Source organism: Haliaeetus albicilla, chromosome 5 (genome assembly GCF_947461875.1).
Source record: "Haliaeetus albicilla chromosome 5, bHalAlb1.1, whole genome shotgun sequence".
NCBI lineage: Eukaryota > Metazoa > Chordata > Aves > Accipitriformes > Accipitridae > Haliaeetus > Haliaeetus albicilla.
This window is the reverse complement of record NC_091487.1, coordinates 42,635,981-42,651,592: the sequence shown is the minus strand read 5'-3', so window position 1 is coordinate 42,651,592 and position 15,612 is coordinate 42,635,981. Positions and strand designations below refer to the sequence as shown.

General features: G+C 41.4%; 1 protein-coding gene across 1 annotated transcript; it reads left to right on the top strand.

Annotated features, from left to right (window-relative positions):
- Positions 1-330: 330 nt before the first annotated feature.
- On the top strand, positions 331-15,258 carry LOC104312892 (carbohydrate sulfotransferase 9). The gene is made up of 4 exons (XM_009912047.2): positions 331-639; positions 7,548-7,658; positions 10,017-10,164; positions 10,621-15,258. Exons 3-4 carry the CDS (start codon positions 10,071-10,073, stop codon positions 11,469-11,471), a joined length of 945 nt encoding a protein of 314 aa, XP_009910349.1. The 5' UTR covers positions 331-639; positions 7,548-7,658; positions 10,017-10,070; the 3' UTR covers positions 11,472-15,258.
- Positions 15,259-15,612: the final 354 nt, after the last annotated feature.

The window sequence follows — 15,612 nt, the reverse complement described above, 5'->3', positions numbered from 1 at the left end:
CTCTAAGAAGTTCAGGTACTTTGCAGGCTTTGGAAAAAGCATTTGAAAAATGAGGCTAAGGGGATTCCCCTTGTATATTCTCAGTTGAAACCTCTGCTGGACTGAGGTGGCACAGGGGAGTAAACCACCCCTTTTATGTAACAAGGCAAGCATGAGCAAGATTTTTTGGGGGGAAGTGTTGGGGATCACTGGCAAAATAGATTCAAAGAATGAAATCAGCAGGAAGACACTGTGCCTTGATGAGTGCTGTGAAATTTGATGTGGGAGGGAAAGGAAAGGAAAATGTGTCAGTATAGTTTGGGAGATACTAAAATAGCTAGAGGAGCTGAAGTGCAGAGCCTGGGACTAGCTGAGTACATTGCTGAGAGCGAGAAGCAGTGGGTCTGCGTGGGAGGTTTGGAAGAAGGAGAGACAGATCTGATGAGCAGGGCTCGGAAGCGTGGTTGGTGTGGTGGGCTCTGAGGCTGACTGAGGAGACTAAGGGAGGAGTCTGGCAGTGGGAGCCAGCAAAGAGCTGGCTTGTGCATGGGGGAGGCTGAACAGCAGAATCGGGGTGAGATCTGATGAGCATTTGGGAAGCCAGAAAACAGGATTTGCTGGGCAAGCTGACTGCGAATGATACGACGACGGCTTTTGGAGGTGAGGTGAGGATTTGCTGGAGACTGGGTTAAAATTTTGCCTGAGAAGTGGAAGCAGGGACTGGGGAAAAAGGGGTCACACCTGGGGCAGGCACTGAGGGAAAAGTACTGATGCCCATGCAAATATATGTCCAGCAGGAGGGGAGCTCGGTGTTGGCGAGCTGCTGGGGAGTAGGGTGCAAGGAGATGGTATTGGGGGTAGCAGGAGTGGAAGATTCTGGGCAGGCCATGCTGATGGTAGGAGCAGGGGAAGCAGGGACAAGCTGTGCTAGGGACCATTCTCCTCTAGTGCTAGGAATGGCGTTCCACATGCCTGAGTCTTGCCACTTTGTTGCTGTCAGCAGGTAAGTCTGAGGAGCTTGGGTCTCCTTGTTGTTGGTGCTGGGTTTGTTCAGAAGATAGCAGCCCACTGCCACTATTGGTTATTCCATTGGAGTGAGTATCATAAGATCAGTCAAGGGAGCTAAATGATTCACCACTGACTGATTTTTGTGCATGTTGTTATGATACCACATGAATACATTTTTTGGTAGTTTTTCAACACTTCGTTTTTAAAGAAACAAGGTATTCCACACAACTTGACACTCTCAGCTCACAGGATGGACTTGCTCTTGAGATGCTCTAGGGCTGTGCAGTAGGATGTCCACTATCTACAGCAGATGAGGAAAGGTGTGCAGTGAATCAGGCAAGAGGTTTTAGGATGAGAGTTTGGGTTCTTTGTCTGCCACAATAATACCACATGGTGTGGGGCGCCCACCTTTTCAGAGACTCTCATTGACTGTCCATTCTCCATTTGCTGGTACTGGAACAGGCTCTGGAAACGAGATTTGCAGATCTTTTGAGCATTCATATCTGTAACTGAATCAGCAAGATTATTTCAAACTTAGAGTGTACTGTAACGTTAAATACTCTGAAATGTCAGCTCTTTAGTTTCAAAAGCCAGCAGATACTTCATCTTATGCTCTCTGATTTAGCTCACACACCACTTTAATCCTACTGTTTTCTAACTTCTTAATATTTGATACTGCATGTGCCATAGTATGATGTAAAAACATGTTTCATAAAAACAGACTTTAAACATAGCATTTTTGCCAACAGCTTGTCCTGCAATACAGAGGAGACCAGAAAGGAAAGGAAAGGAAAAATAGGTCCAGATTCATGTAGGAAGAGAGAAGAATGCATATGCACAGTTTGTCAGTAAGTGTCAGGACGTTTCAGGTGAAGATGTTATTTTTGTAAAAGAGCAGGCACCAAAACACTGGTGTAAGGACTTGTTCATGATTCCTGTACAGGAGCCTTTGGAGGAGTATAAAAAGAAAGAACTGGAGAGAATGAAAGTAGAGGTATGGTTTTGGACAAAACGGTGTCGGATCCTGAAAATGACGGTCAAAAGCTGGTCTAGAATGATAGAAGAAGCTGGAGAGGATGGGAGCAAAAAGGAAATTAATTTAAATAGAGACATTTTGTATGCACTGGAGTGTAAAAAGAGAAAGAGAGATCATGGCTGTCATCAGTTATGTCAGAGGGGTACTAGTGGAGCAAATACACAAAGGATGTAAAGAGGTGAACAGCAGCCAGGAGGTTGCCTGGGGGCTGTGTGCTAAGCAACCAGGACTTTTACAGACAGTTCTGGCTATGCTATTTGGTGTGCAATGGCAGGAATGAAAGAAACAAGTTTACACAGGCATGTGAGAATCAGGAGGGGACAGCGGGGGTCAAGAGTTGAGACAGGGTGGGTAGACCTGAATGGCAAGGATAACATTGCTATTACCAACAGTAACTGAAAAGAGAAATATGGGAGGGAACTGTAAAACACATGAAAACCCAGAGACCTAGTTATCAATATAATAAGAAAAGCAGAGGAATTTTGTGAGGCCCCATCTCCCATGAAACAAGCCTGGGAGGATGTCATTCATTGCCACCGTGGTAGGCGTGCATCATGTTCTGAGCTTTTCTTCCATACTTCCTTTTCTCTGTTTCTTCCTCCTTTCCAAGTTTCTTGGGCTAATCTAGATTCCCTAAAAGCAAGTGGTGAAGGCTGCTCTCCTATGATTGGTTTTGCAGTGGTTTAAATGGCAGTTGATACATGCGTTGGATTTTGAATTAAGCATTTAGATAAGAAAGCCCCACAGCCCATTACCAGGTAACCAAGCAGAGGGGGGTGTGTGCTTTGTTCTCATATTATCTATCAGGCCCCAAAAGCACTAACAGGGCACCGACAGTCCCTGCCCAGCCCTGTGGGGCTTCTCCCACCCTGCCTACAGCCCAGGACACCATTTCAGCCCCCCAGTGCCATCAGTCCCTGCCCCAGTGATGCCGCAGAAGGGCTGGTCTCCAACTCCCCATGGCTCAGCCAGGCTGGGCCCACCTATGAGCTGATGTCACCGTGGCTCTGCCTGATGATCTGGTCTCTTGGCTGAACCTGGCCACCATCTCCAGGTCTTCACCTTTCAGGGGTGGTCATGAATCCAGGCTGGTAGGCCCCTGCCACACTGGCTGTGTAGTTATTGCACTTGATTCCCAGCTCCCCATCCCAAAGGGAAGAGCTGTCCCTCACTGCTCCCTGACAATATCAATGTGAAGTAGCCATACTTAAAATCAGAAGCCTGTGGCCTTTCTGGCTACAACTGCAGGAAGGAAAACAGACACAAGTTTGATCACATAGTAAAGGTTGGGTTCCAGAGTGTGAGTGACTGCAGTGTATTTAATCTTATTCCTCTTTAAACGTCTGTGGTAATTTTTTTGATAGTTTTGCATTATTCCTTTCTATACTCATTTCCTTGAATTTGTTCTTCTCCACCTTCACTGAATTATACTTTGTGTCTTTTCCATTCCCGTTCTCAACCTCCCTTTCCCACAGTATCATTCGAGCAGGCTACACAGCCTTTCTATTTCCCATGCCCCCATCTCCACCACTTGTCCTCAGGTTGCTGCTCCCTGCCTCTCTGGCATTTTTTCTGTCAGACTCTGTGCTGCCTTTTCCCATGTACTCTTTTTTTTTTTTTCTCCTCACTTTGGTTCTTTTCATCTCCAAATTGGCTCTTCCTTTCACTCGCTCTTTTGTGGGTTGGTTGGTAACAGTTTTAGCACACTGGCAGGCTAACTGGTGTTGGCATTCCCCAAAAGTAGGATTTTAAGGAGTGATTTTAGGTGAAAAATGTAATAGCTCTGTAGGTGCTTCAGAAACTTCTTCCAAAAAGGGGGGCAGCAGAGGAGAAAGCAGAAGCTATTTGTTTTTTAGCAGGGGCTAATGCTAGCAGGGGCTAGCAATATCAGTGATCAGAAAGTAAAGTTGAGCTGCATGTGAAATGACAGGTAAAGAAAAACCTTGAAAAGCAAGATAGGGAGATGACATGGGATGAAATAGGGAAGGAGAAGCTAAAAGACAGGCAAGGTGTAATAAGAATAACAAGCAGTTTAATGATGGCAATGAGGAAGGTAGCACTACAGTTGCTGAGACCAGAAAGAAATCTGATGCAGTAATAGAGGGCTGAAATGACTGCTGCACGGAACAAGAGTTTTAGCTTGTGCTTACGTTGGAAATTGTGACTTTGTACCCACCTCACTGCTGTGAAGTATGCTATTCTGTAGGACATCTGTCAGCCTCTTTCTCGGTAGCCCCCAGTTTAGCTCATATGTTGTCTTTCTTCTGAGCTTGTACCCATTCTTGCATAACACCTTTCAGCCCTTGCTGCTGCAAGTGAGGTGATGTCAGACCCTGGCTCTTGTTGGCAAAATGACCCAAATCAGATGGTCATTCTAGCCCTTGGCTGTCTGCAGCCTGCTGGAGGTTCCTAAACCACTAATGATTTTCCACTTCATGGAGCTGGCCAGCCTGCTTCCTGAGACTCCAGTTTCTGGGGTCTCCCTCCCTCCTGTCCATCCATAGCAAGTTGTACCAGAGCAAGGGTGCTGCAGATTTGGATGAGCAAGGGTCTTTCTTCTAAAGGTGCAGTTCACCCTGTTAGAACAGCACACTCAGAACTGCATCCAGCAAAGCTTGTTTTTCCTGTTCGTTTTTTATTCTGGCTGTTCCTGGGCTGTTTCTACATGTCATCTCTTCCTCACCTTTTATGTACCTATGTACATATCAGTATGTATGTATTTGCAGTGTCTTTTTGAAGGGATTAACAGGGCTTAAGTACAGAATGGCGCTCAGCAACTGAGAATGTTATCTGCTTCCAGAGATTTTCCCTACCTTCCGCTGAGCTGCCCTATTGGTACCTTTTTCTACTTCTGGCTTCAAATGTATCAGGAACACAAATAAGTATTGTTGTAATTTCATTCTTTTACTCCTGAAAGTCCCACTTATCATCAGGTAGGGTTCAGACGATCACTCCATATGCTCAGCTGTAACCAAGGTCTGTCCTTGCAAAAAATTAGCTTGAGACACACCTTCGTAAGTTTATCACCAGGAAACTTTAAATCCTTATCAACCTACTTAGTTTACTTGAAACAAATAATATGCTGTAACTGATATTAATGTGTTTCTGAACTACACATATATGTGTGTATATATATATGTACACATGCATATAGTTCAGAAATACATATACATATATATACACACACACACACACACACAAGTGTGTGTACATGTATTTCTGTACTTGGGTAACAGGTGCCATACATAAAGACTTATCTTTATTCAACATTTCCAGTTATAGGACTTCTAATTGTTTATAAAAGTATCAAAATATTGGTTTTTTCAGACTGATTTTTTTAATACTTCTTTAAAAAACTGCAGATTTTTCAATTGCAATGGTTCAGCAGTTCCAGGAGAAGGACTAGGGAATGCTGTATTATGAATCATTGTTTCAGCAGTTCAAGGACAGAATGATGTACCAGTGATACCTGTTCAAGGCAACGCAATCTACTCCTTTGGCGCCTGTGCTAGGAATAAACCTGCATGGCAGGAGGGAGAACTTCAATCTGAGTGTGATGTGCTAGGTCATGTACTCATATGACTTTATCATTAAAACATCTTTGGACACTCTAAATATTTCCTAATTGAAAGAGTGCTAGACATTCTGTATCAGACCTCATTCTGGTCGGGGGAAAAGGAACTCATTACAAAACCAAAGCTGGTGGTTGGATAAGTGTGAGTGGTCATGGTGTAGCAACATATGGTACGAACAGTTAAGGTCCGGTCTGCTAACAGATGTTTGGGATGGTTGCAGAAGGTCTAGTATCACAAAATGGACAGCAAGTACAAGACAAATGAACCAAGAGAAAGCAATTTCACTGAAAAAAATTATCGGATAACTGAGGCGTGTGACAATTTTGTGAGAGCCCTGGAAAAGTGCAATCTCATCATTGAGATAGAGAGCTCTTCTGGGTCAAATGATCTAGCCTGACATACAGGGGATGTGCAAGTAAGTTGCCAGCCACTCCTCCATACCCAGTGTAGCATATAGAAAATGGGGATGTTAAAAGTAATTAAAAACAGAAAATCGTTATAAATTTCTTGAAGGAAACAGAAGGATGGAAAGAACATTTTATCCTCAGCAAACTTGAGAACAAAGATATGAACAACATGATGCAGCTTTTTTTTGTTTTGTTATAAGGAGTGTATATATTGGGAAGAAAAGATTCTTAACAATGGATTGGTAGAGGGAGATGGTAGAATTACCACTAGTGCAAAGAAGGTTGGAATTCAATAAGTATTTCTCATAAAATGAGGGCTTGAGGCCTTTTTCCCATCTCTCATGCACATGAGATGATTGGCATCGCTTTCTCCAATAATCTGTTCCCTGTTTGGTACCACTCCTGGCTTAAGCAATTGCTCTGGTTGCTCTCACATAGAAACTTTGGATTATGCTACAGGAAATGTATCTCACCAAACCAACTTACTATTTTTGTTTGGATTTGGTTGATCAAGGTAATAACATTGATATAGTGGATTTAGAATTGTATAAAGCATTCAACTTGATACTGCAGCATGTTTTAGCTAAGAGGCTAGAAAGCCATCAAATCAGCTGGACAAACATTGAAGGAATTAAACACTAGTTAACGGACAGGCCTCAAAAGGTCTCATCACCTGATAGAAATCCTTCTGAAAGGGTTCTGCAAGAAAGAGTTCTATGAGGATCTTTCCTCTTACTGCCTGGTTTACTGTTTAGTAATGTCCAAGAAAAAGTCATAAAATTATTTCTGATGAAATCTGCAGAATCCAGTAAGACAAGCAGAGTTGAAAATATTAAGCCATAGCTATGATGGTTGATATATCATGATGTGATCTGAAGAACAAGCAAAAACCAACAGTGTGGTATAAGGCTGTTATCTAGATTTTACGCTTCATTAAAAATTAAAAAAGCAAAACCCAAAATCCACAAAACCCCCACGACTATGTGTAACAAGAACAAAGCAGATTAATGCCCCTTTTTTAGTATTTTCTACTCTCTTTGGGGATATGTTAGTTCCAAAGAGACATTTAGGTTTCTGACTCCTTGCTGTGTTACTTTTCACTAGAAGATATTTCTGCCTTTCTTTTGAATCCTATGGTACTGTCTTTCCACCTTGCCTGTGGGACCCCATTCTGCTGCCCTTCGGTTACAGCAGAATTAGACTATTTATTATGTAGTTGTTGTGTTAATAGACTCACCACACCTTCATTGAAGAATGCCTTGTAGTTACCAAGTCACCTTAAATCACACTTATTCAAGGTAGGATGAGGTAAAACGCAAATAGAAGTATTAATTTATTACATCTAAAATAGACAACACAATTACAAATACCTGGAGAAGACATAAGTGAAGAAATAGAAGAAAAAGTTCATCTGATCTACTGACAATGAATGTATCACAAAAGTGTGTTTGTTTTGGATTTTTTCCCCCCTTTTTAATTTCCAGGTGACTTGTCCCTCTTCTGACAAAATGGGTCTCAATTTTCTTTCCTCTTATTCCTCAGGTTGCTCTTAGGTGATTTTCATCGTTGGAGAACTTGTATTACACAGAACTCCGTATTGGGGTATCCCATCAGAAAACAACTTCAGAAGAAGCCTTTGGACTTCACCTTTAGGTAGCTTCTCTGAATCATCATGCTGACCTCACTTTTTGATGGATGGTTTTCGCTCTTACAGCCAGTCTGCACTTTGAAGTTTTCTAAGGGGTCCAGACAGATTTCACCTTGGACCTTGTCTATCCCTCCTTATGGTCTGACCATTCTCCTCAATTAAAACGAGGATTCTTTTGCTTCCACAAATATGCAAATGTTTTAGAAGAGGAGTTGTCTCCTGTGTTTGACTAGCTCATAAACAGCTTCATAAACAAGGAAGCAAGTCTCTTCCATTTCCCTCTGGTGACTCATTGACATGTTTCAACATGAAATGTGTATTATGGCAGACCTTATATTCTGTACCAGTAATTTAATTAACAAATATATATGATACAAGTATCTAAATAGGGTAAATTAGTTTAGTTCATTTTCTGATTCCTGAGACAAGTATGATAACAGTAACTACCCTGAAGTGATAGCATTTAAGGTAAATTAAGCCCAACCTCTTTCTCCTAAGCATACTCTAACAAGGAGTCCCTGTACAGAATTATTTAGTGTCATATTTATTTTAATTGCTACACAGTGTGAAATCGTGTCTTCAAACCCCTTTGAAAAAGAATGAAGAGGGATCACTCAATCTTGGACCTCATGAGATCAATGAACAATCTGACTGACTTTAGGTGGCCTTGAGAACAGCCTTTGATGTGTTAGAAGTCAATAGATCGCACAGTGAAGGGAGAATTGATGTGCAGTGAAGAAAAAGTTAAAGGCCGAAAATCAACCCATATTTTTTCTTGTAGCCTTTATAATGGTCTTACGCAGCCAAGAAAATGCAAAAATACTGGCGACATGCCATCATGTGTAAAAATACTGCATTCATTTGAATGAGTATCATAACAGTATAAAGTAAACACAAGTAAATTGTTAATATATGTGACTGCAGATTTGTTCATAACAATGTTTACAGGTCAGACATAGTGAACAGGCATCCCTCTCAGGTCATGCCTACACTAAGAGAGGTTTAATAATTAGTAATGCTGTTAACTGTATGAGTTTGAAGATACTCTGGTAAAGATGTGTGATATAATAATCACCCGTCAGCTCTGAAAAGAAGAAACCTAGTGTGCAAGTACATTTTCAGCAATTTAACTAGGGCTGTCTCTACTGCTGTCTCAGAACACACAGGAAACCAGTTTCCATATGGCAGCTGGGATTTATGTACATCCACACTGCTGGGGAGTGGCGAGGACCACAAGTAACTTCCAGGGTGGTCCTGTTGTATCTTTGTAAAAACAAAACATGAAATCCAGGCTATGAAGTTTTTATTGCCAGCAGATTCAGGGTGAAAAATTGAAAAGTGGAAAAGGAAGACAGTGTTGCTTGACTTTTTTGATGGTGCAGACTTTATGGGACAGAAATAGAATGTCGTGTTTGCCAGTAGTTATGGCTTTGCACTTAATTTTGCTACTTCAAATAAAAAGTGATTAAAAGCACGCTGATGAAGAGCTTTCTAATGGGGGCAACACAGTAAGATTGCACAGAGGACTTAGAGAGCTCTCTCTCCTGGAAGTGCAAGAGGACAGAATGAGTGAGCACAGGAGAGAAAATATGTTGAGTGTTGGACTGCATTGGCCTTCTCTCCTTTTACCTGTGAACAAGGGACATCTCCTTTTCTGTTGTTTCCTTTGCTGCTTCTATATGCTTCCTGCCATAGTGAACCATTTGGGGGCTCTTATGCTGCAGCAGTAATGGCAGCAGACGTACATACACTGCAGTGTCTCGAGGAGACAGAGAATGGAAGAATCCATTTATTGTTAGTAGTTAGGATTCTCTGCTGGAATGTGGAAGAGTTTCTCCTGCAGTGAATATTGATTTATTTGTACAAAGTGGAAAGCTTCAGGGCAAGAGATGGGAAGAATCTCATCCTGAACGCATCATAGGCTTATGGATAGGCCTGTTGCAGGTTACAGAAAACTTTGTACTCCCAGACTCCAAGTAAGGTTAAGTAAAAAAAAAATACATCTGTGTAATCCTAAATAAGGTAATCATTACACAGTGTGAAGGGAGAGAATGTTTGCTTGGCAGGAAGACCAGCTTTAAATGAGGAGAAAGGAGAAGTATTTGCTCATACACAGTTCATTGTTATGAGAAAGGGGGGAATTTTGTAATACTTTGAAGTGGTCATATTATTTGTCTGTTTGGTTTAACGGTATAATTGTAGTGAGTCTTTTTCATAGGAGAATTTTTACTTATTAGCAAAGCCTGTTTTTATAGGGCTTGAAAGGTCTTTCTGCTATCATAAATTCTGTAAGAGAATACCATGTTATCTTTGTTATATCAGTCATACAAAATCTAACTTGTACTATCTTTCCTTGTTGACAGAAAGGCAGATTTCCACTTTAGAGATCACGTCATCCTCCTTCCTGTAAAAATAATATGAACCAGAAGGTGTTAGTTTTCCTTCTCCCAAATTTTATTTTTGGGATATTTCTTTTTGGGTTTTTCTGTAGGAGACAAAAAAACCTAACAGGTGAGTAAAGAATTTACCAACAGAAAGACTTAATGTTTTCTAGAACCAGGGACACCTTTCCCAAATGTATTAGAAAGTGACTATGGAGCCTAAGTGATAAACAATACTATGAAAATATCCAAGGCCCTGTTATTGTGATAGCTATCTTAGCAATTTATGAGAGGAAGAGCACTACAAAAGCCAGTTGACATTAGAAGTGTTAGAACATCCATCTTACTTAGAGTAATATTGCTAACATGTTGAACATTTTAATTTAACAAACTTTTCACTAAGCAGGATAGTTTATTGCATGTTTGCCATAGTGGAGTCCAGTGACAGTAAACAAAAAATTGATTTTAGCATCTTCATTAGCTTTTGTATGCAGGGAGATAGATTGAGTGCTACAATTGTCACAAAGAAAGAGGCTTATATAAGTCTGTTTCACACTAATGGTTTAAATTTCTTCCTTTGTTGTAGGTGCTTTTCCTGATCCCACTGCAGATTGGCTGGCAATTCAAAATGATCGCAAAAGCACGCTGGCTTCTGTCTGCCTGAAGAATAACTTTCTTAAATTGAGAAGCAAGTTAGATTCTCATGTTGCAAACCAGCTCTTTGTGGAGCACAAACATAAATTTATCTACTGTGAGGTGCCCAAGGTAGGTTGCTCCAATTGGAAGAGAACTATTTTTCTTCTCCAAGCAGACCTGAATGCAGAAGCTTCTGAAATTGAGCATGATCACATCCACCAAACCTCGCTGATCAAAAAGCTGGGGACTTACCCTCCTGCCATACAAAAGGAATTTCTGAATAATTACACCAAAGTGATGTTCACCAGACATCCTTTGGAACGGCTGGTTTCAGCTTACAGAGACAAACTTCTGCACTCTGAGCCGTTCTACAGTATCACTGTTGCTAATGAGATTAAGGCAATGTTCAGGAAAAACAAAAATTCTTCTGAAAAAGTGAGTTTTCAGGAGTTTGTCAACTTCATTATAGCAAAACCGCCTAATAGTCTTGACATTCACTGGAAACCAATGTTTTTGCTCTGTGATCCTTGCAACATTCACTATGATATTTTGGGTAAGTATGAAACCCTTGGGTTAGATTCTGAGCATGTTCTGAAAGTCATTGGAGCACCAGAGAGCCTGCACTACCCCAGCTTGAAGAGGTATGGCTCAGAGAAACGAACTAACGGTGATATCACCTTGGAATATCTCAGACAGCTGAACTCAGAACAAATCAAGAAAATAAAAAAATTGTATCAAATGGATTTTTTCTTGTTCAACTATACTATGAAATATGAGGATTATTTTTCTCTGAATGACTAATGGAGGTTAAACAAAGAACAGTTTCCTTTGTACAAAATGGGCTGAACCTGTCCTTATGGGTGCTTGATAGATGGGTTGGTGACTGACTGCTGCTGAGATTTTACTGGTGTTTGGAGACATTGTTTATCATCCTAAGCACTCTTATAGCAAATCCCTGGTGTGATCTGTTGTACTGTGCAGTATTTTACCTGTATGAAATTATTGTCCTCCTGTTGATCCTTAATGGCCTATCTTTGTTTTAGGAAGACTGTTTATAAATTGTAGATTTCGGTCTGTTGGTAAGAGTTAGGGGAAGGATGAAGAATGTTGTTTTTCACAATGAATATTTTTAGAACACCATTTTTTTATATAAATGATTTTAATTTTTTGTTAGACATATGAAGCAATAAATAATCTGCTTTAGAGTAAAACCACTCTTTGTCTGCAAGAGCGTCAATCATGAATCTTGTAGGAAAGGAGCAAGTAACTTCAGATGCTTGAAGCTGCATTACACAGAACTTAGTGCCAGATTATATTCCCCTCTAGCAGTGCTCTCACCACAGTCCACTGGCCTCATCCCTCAAGCAGTATAAGTGGCAGCAATCCAGCCAGGGTTTCCCTTGTATCTGTTCACCAGCCAGGGTTTCCCTTGTATCTCTTCAAAATCTTCTGATGAGCAGGTCTGGTGTTCATGGTGACTTTGCAAACTCTTTCACCACCTTTGAGAGCATTATGGTCTGATTTAAGAGGGAAGGTCTGAAAAATGTATCTTTTTTTAAAGAAGTTGTTAGAGATACCTTCTAAACTGTACAACTGGGGTGGTGCAGGATCTAAAATCTCAGTGGAAAGGTGACTCTTACCCATTCTCCAAAAGCACTTGCCACCCAGTCAACTGACTGGCCAGTCAGCACAGAGGGGACATTTGGGCTTTCCCCATTTTTGCCTGCTGGAGCACATGAGCCCTTGGGACTTACCTGAGCATGGAACTTAGGTGGAGCTGGGTTAACCTCAGGTAATACCTTTGTTCTGCCTGTTGCTTTCTCACCTCACAGGAGGTTGAGTGCAAATCAGTTGCAGCATTATGGTGAGGGGAGCAATGAAGCATGTGGGAGAAGCAGCTCAATCCATTATCCACTTCTTATACACGTAGATGGCTTTGGTTTTAGATCACTGAGGGGTCTACTGCTACTATATTAAGTACAAGACTTGCCCCATTTTTTTGAAAATCTATTGCCTAGTCACATGGAAAATTAATTTGTGACCATATTAATTGTAGCAAGTTTTAGAAACTAATCATGAGTATTAGCACCACCTTTAGGAGATGTCAGTCTCTCAGGAGCTAACTTGAAAATCTCTCAAATGCACTTAGTTCCTGTCAGCTATATCTGCAAATGTACAAAGGCTGGCAGGCTAGTCTTGGACCCAAAGTTGGCTGACAGCTTCTCATTACATAGAAAAGGACAGGGACAAAATAACTTAATCATGCTGCAGCTACCAATCTGTATAGCCATTGCTGCCAGCAGCATGGCCAAGGGAGAGGGAAAAGGAGACTGGGAAAAATGGATGCAATGAGATTTTAGTCATGAGGGTTGTGAAGAGAGCTCCCAGTGCAGGGAGTGGGATGCAGGGGTAGTCTACACCAGAGGCAAGATGCATTGATATATTGGACATCAGCTGGAGACACTGATGAGACCATAGTGACAGAAGGAGGCAGAGGAAGACACTCTCTGTGTCCCTCCTTGAAGGCAGATGGTACACAAAGCCAGGACTACTATTCAGTACATCTGACAGCTCTTGCATGGCTGACTATTCCATAAATGGGGCAGCTTTGGCACAGGGAGAGATCCAAAATGAGAAGACCAAGCAAGAACAGCAAAACAATTTTTTTTTTTTTTTAATAGCTTGTGATTTTATGTGGAGTGATTCATGGTTCTGGGTCTTATCCTCACCACCACCATATTTGGTGTCCCCACAGTCCTACTATCCCCTGATACTGGATTGCTCATGTCATCCTGGCAACCCTGGAGTTCACGTGGATTTTTTTTACTTTTTAATTGTGCTGAGGCAGAGGAAGCTGGAAATTACTCCCATCAAAGTTAGGGCTATGCAGAGTGATGCAGTCTCTCACCCTCCCTCTTTCAGAGCCCTCATCAGCTATGTGCTTCTCCTACTTTCTTTGCCAGGTCATGCAGAGGAAGAGGCAAATAAGCCTTGCTTCATAACTTGCTTCTACATGATAGATCCCTCTAGAGCTATAAGCTTCAGCAGAAATACTTCAACTTTCTGGCACCATCAGCCAGCCTAGGAAAACTCTGAAGAAATGATGCTGACAGAGTTTGATAGGTGTCTCTGCTGTCAGAACTCTAGTGTTAACACTCCCCTCCAGTTTCTTGCTGTTAGATGTGAGTGGCTTTCTATTCTTATTTCCTCTTTCACACAGGATTACATATCCTTCCTACAGTGGTGGCAGAAAACGAATGGCTAATTCATTCATCACAAGCACTAGTCAGTAGCAGAAGGCTATCTGTTGATGCAGAAAATTCTCTGTGACTATTCACAATGGACTTTCAGATTTGACATTTGCCTATAAGAAACTGTAAGTAGCACATTGCCTGGAACCACTGGCTGCTATAAAGCTGTTTAGCTGGTGTGGGTCTCAACAAAAAAACCTGCAGAGGACATGTATGTGCATGTGTGCACATATAACATCAGTTTTAGGAAGGAGTGTCATGCAAGAATAGTATAAGTTGTGCATTACCAACGCTAGCAAAATGAGAATAACGGGTTGATATCTGTTAGAAAAAACAGACATTAGCTTATAAAGGATCTTGTAAAATTCCCCTGCAGGCATCTTTTAACATTTAACCCCATTTACTGCATTTCCATTTCTGTGATCTTGAGAATACTTCCTAACACCACCCTCACCCAAGAGCTGCTGTGCAGTGGTGCAGGAATACATAAGAGCTCTGCAATATGTTTCAGAGTTAATGAAAACAATGGCGACTTGCTATAGGTTGTAAAAAGCTTTCACAGCTTGTGAAGATGGGCATGGAAGTTTGGACTGAGCTCAAAAAATGAGTCTGCAGGAGAAAATTGCAAGGTCTTTAGTATTTGCATTGAGTTGGCTGTATTTTTTAGTGGTAGTTGTCAAGCAGCAATGCTTGCAGAAAACTCTGGTCTATAATACTTCCTAATGTGTGAGCGACAGCCCATTGCCCCAAGCAGAATAGGGACTGTACCACCTTGTTTATTCCCCAGGTGAACCCAAGGCTCATTCCACTGGACAGCCTTATAAGTTTGCCAATGAAAGGACTTACTGTTATTTCATTCTTGATATTGTAATGTAATAAAAGTTGATGAAGGCTCTGGACCTTGTCCTAGTCAGCCCACAAGAACTGCAAAACACCTGTAAACTTTATGATGAAAATGATAAGATGACTGTCCCTTCGTGGCCTGGGAGAGAGATTTCCTGTACTGTCTTCCCTACAAGTGTACTGTCCAGAACAAAGGCTCTAAGCTGAGCCGGCCTCCCTCCTGCCATTGCCTAGAGAAGAACCCCCAGTGGAGCTTCTTTCCTTTGGGTGCTAACTCTGGGTGATGTTTTCCTTGGAGGAAAGTGGGTGCTTGCAGTTGGGAGCAGGGGTGGAAGCAGCGTGGCTTGACTTGGGGCTCGGGCCCCAGGGTGAATTAGAAGGGGTAGGGGGTGCCATAATTCATCTGCTGATTTATTGTTATATGCCTGTGATATGACTGTTGCTATGTTTCATTTCTAATTACTGTAATAAACTGTAGTGAGTTAACACATTAATCTATTTGTTCATCCTTCAAGACTCGGAGCTGTTCCATCAAATTGTAACATAGACCACCCTCTATTAGACAACAATAAATACAAAGCCATTTGGCTCTGCTTTGGTACGTTAATATAAAGCTGTCTCACAGGACTTTTAAAGAATTGAAAGAATTAGCAAATACTTATGAGTGTTCCTGTTTGGAGAAAAGATGGAGCTAAGCGGGGAAAGGAAGAGAAACAAAAAAATCCTGCAAAGTCAAGCTTGCAGCTTTCCTACAAATCTGTCAATCATCAGTGAGGAACTAAGAGATAATTTTTCCATTCTCATGGATATCCACACACACATCCTTTCAGGACAGATATCCGCAAACC

What these genes read in the sequence shown, in the direction of transcription:
- LOC104312892 (XM_009912047.2), top strand. Translation starts at nt 10,071, where the DNA reads ATGAACCAGAAGGTGTTAGTTTTCCTTCTCCCAAATTTTATTTTTGGG. An exon ending in GAGACAAAAAAACCTAACAG is followed by an intron (nt 10,165 to 10,620) that starts GTGAGTAAAGAA and finishes CCTTTGTTGTAG; the next exon opens with GTGCTTTTCCTGATCCCACT.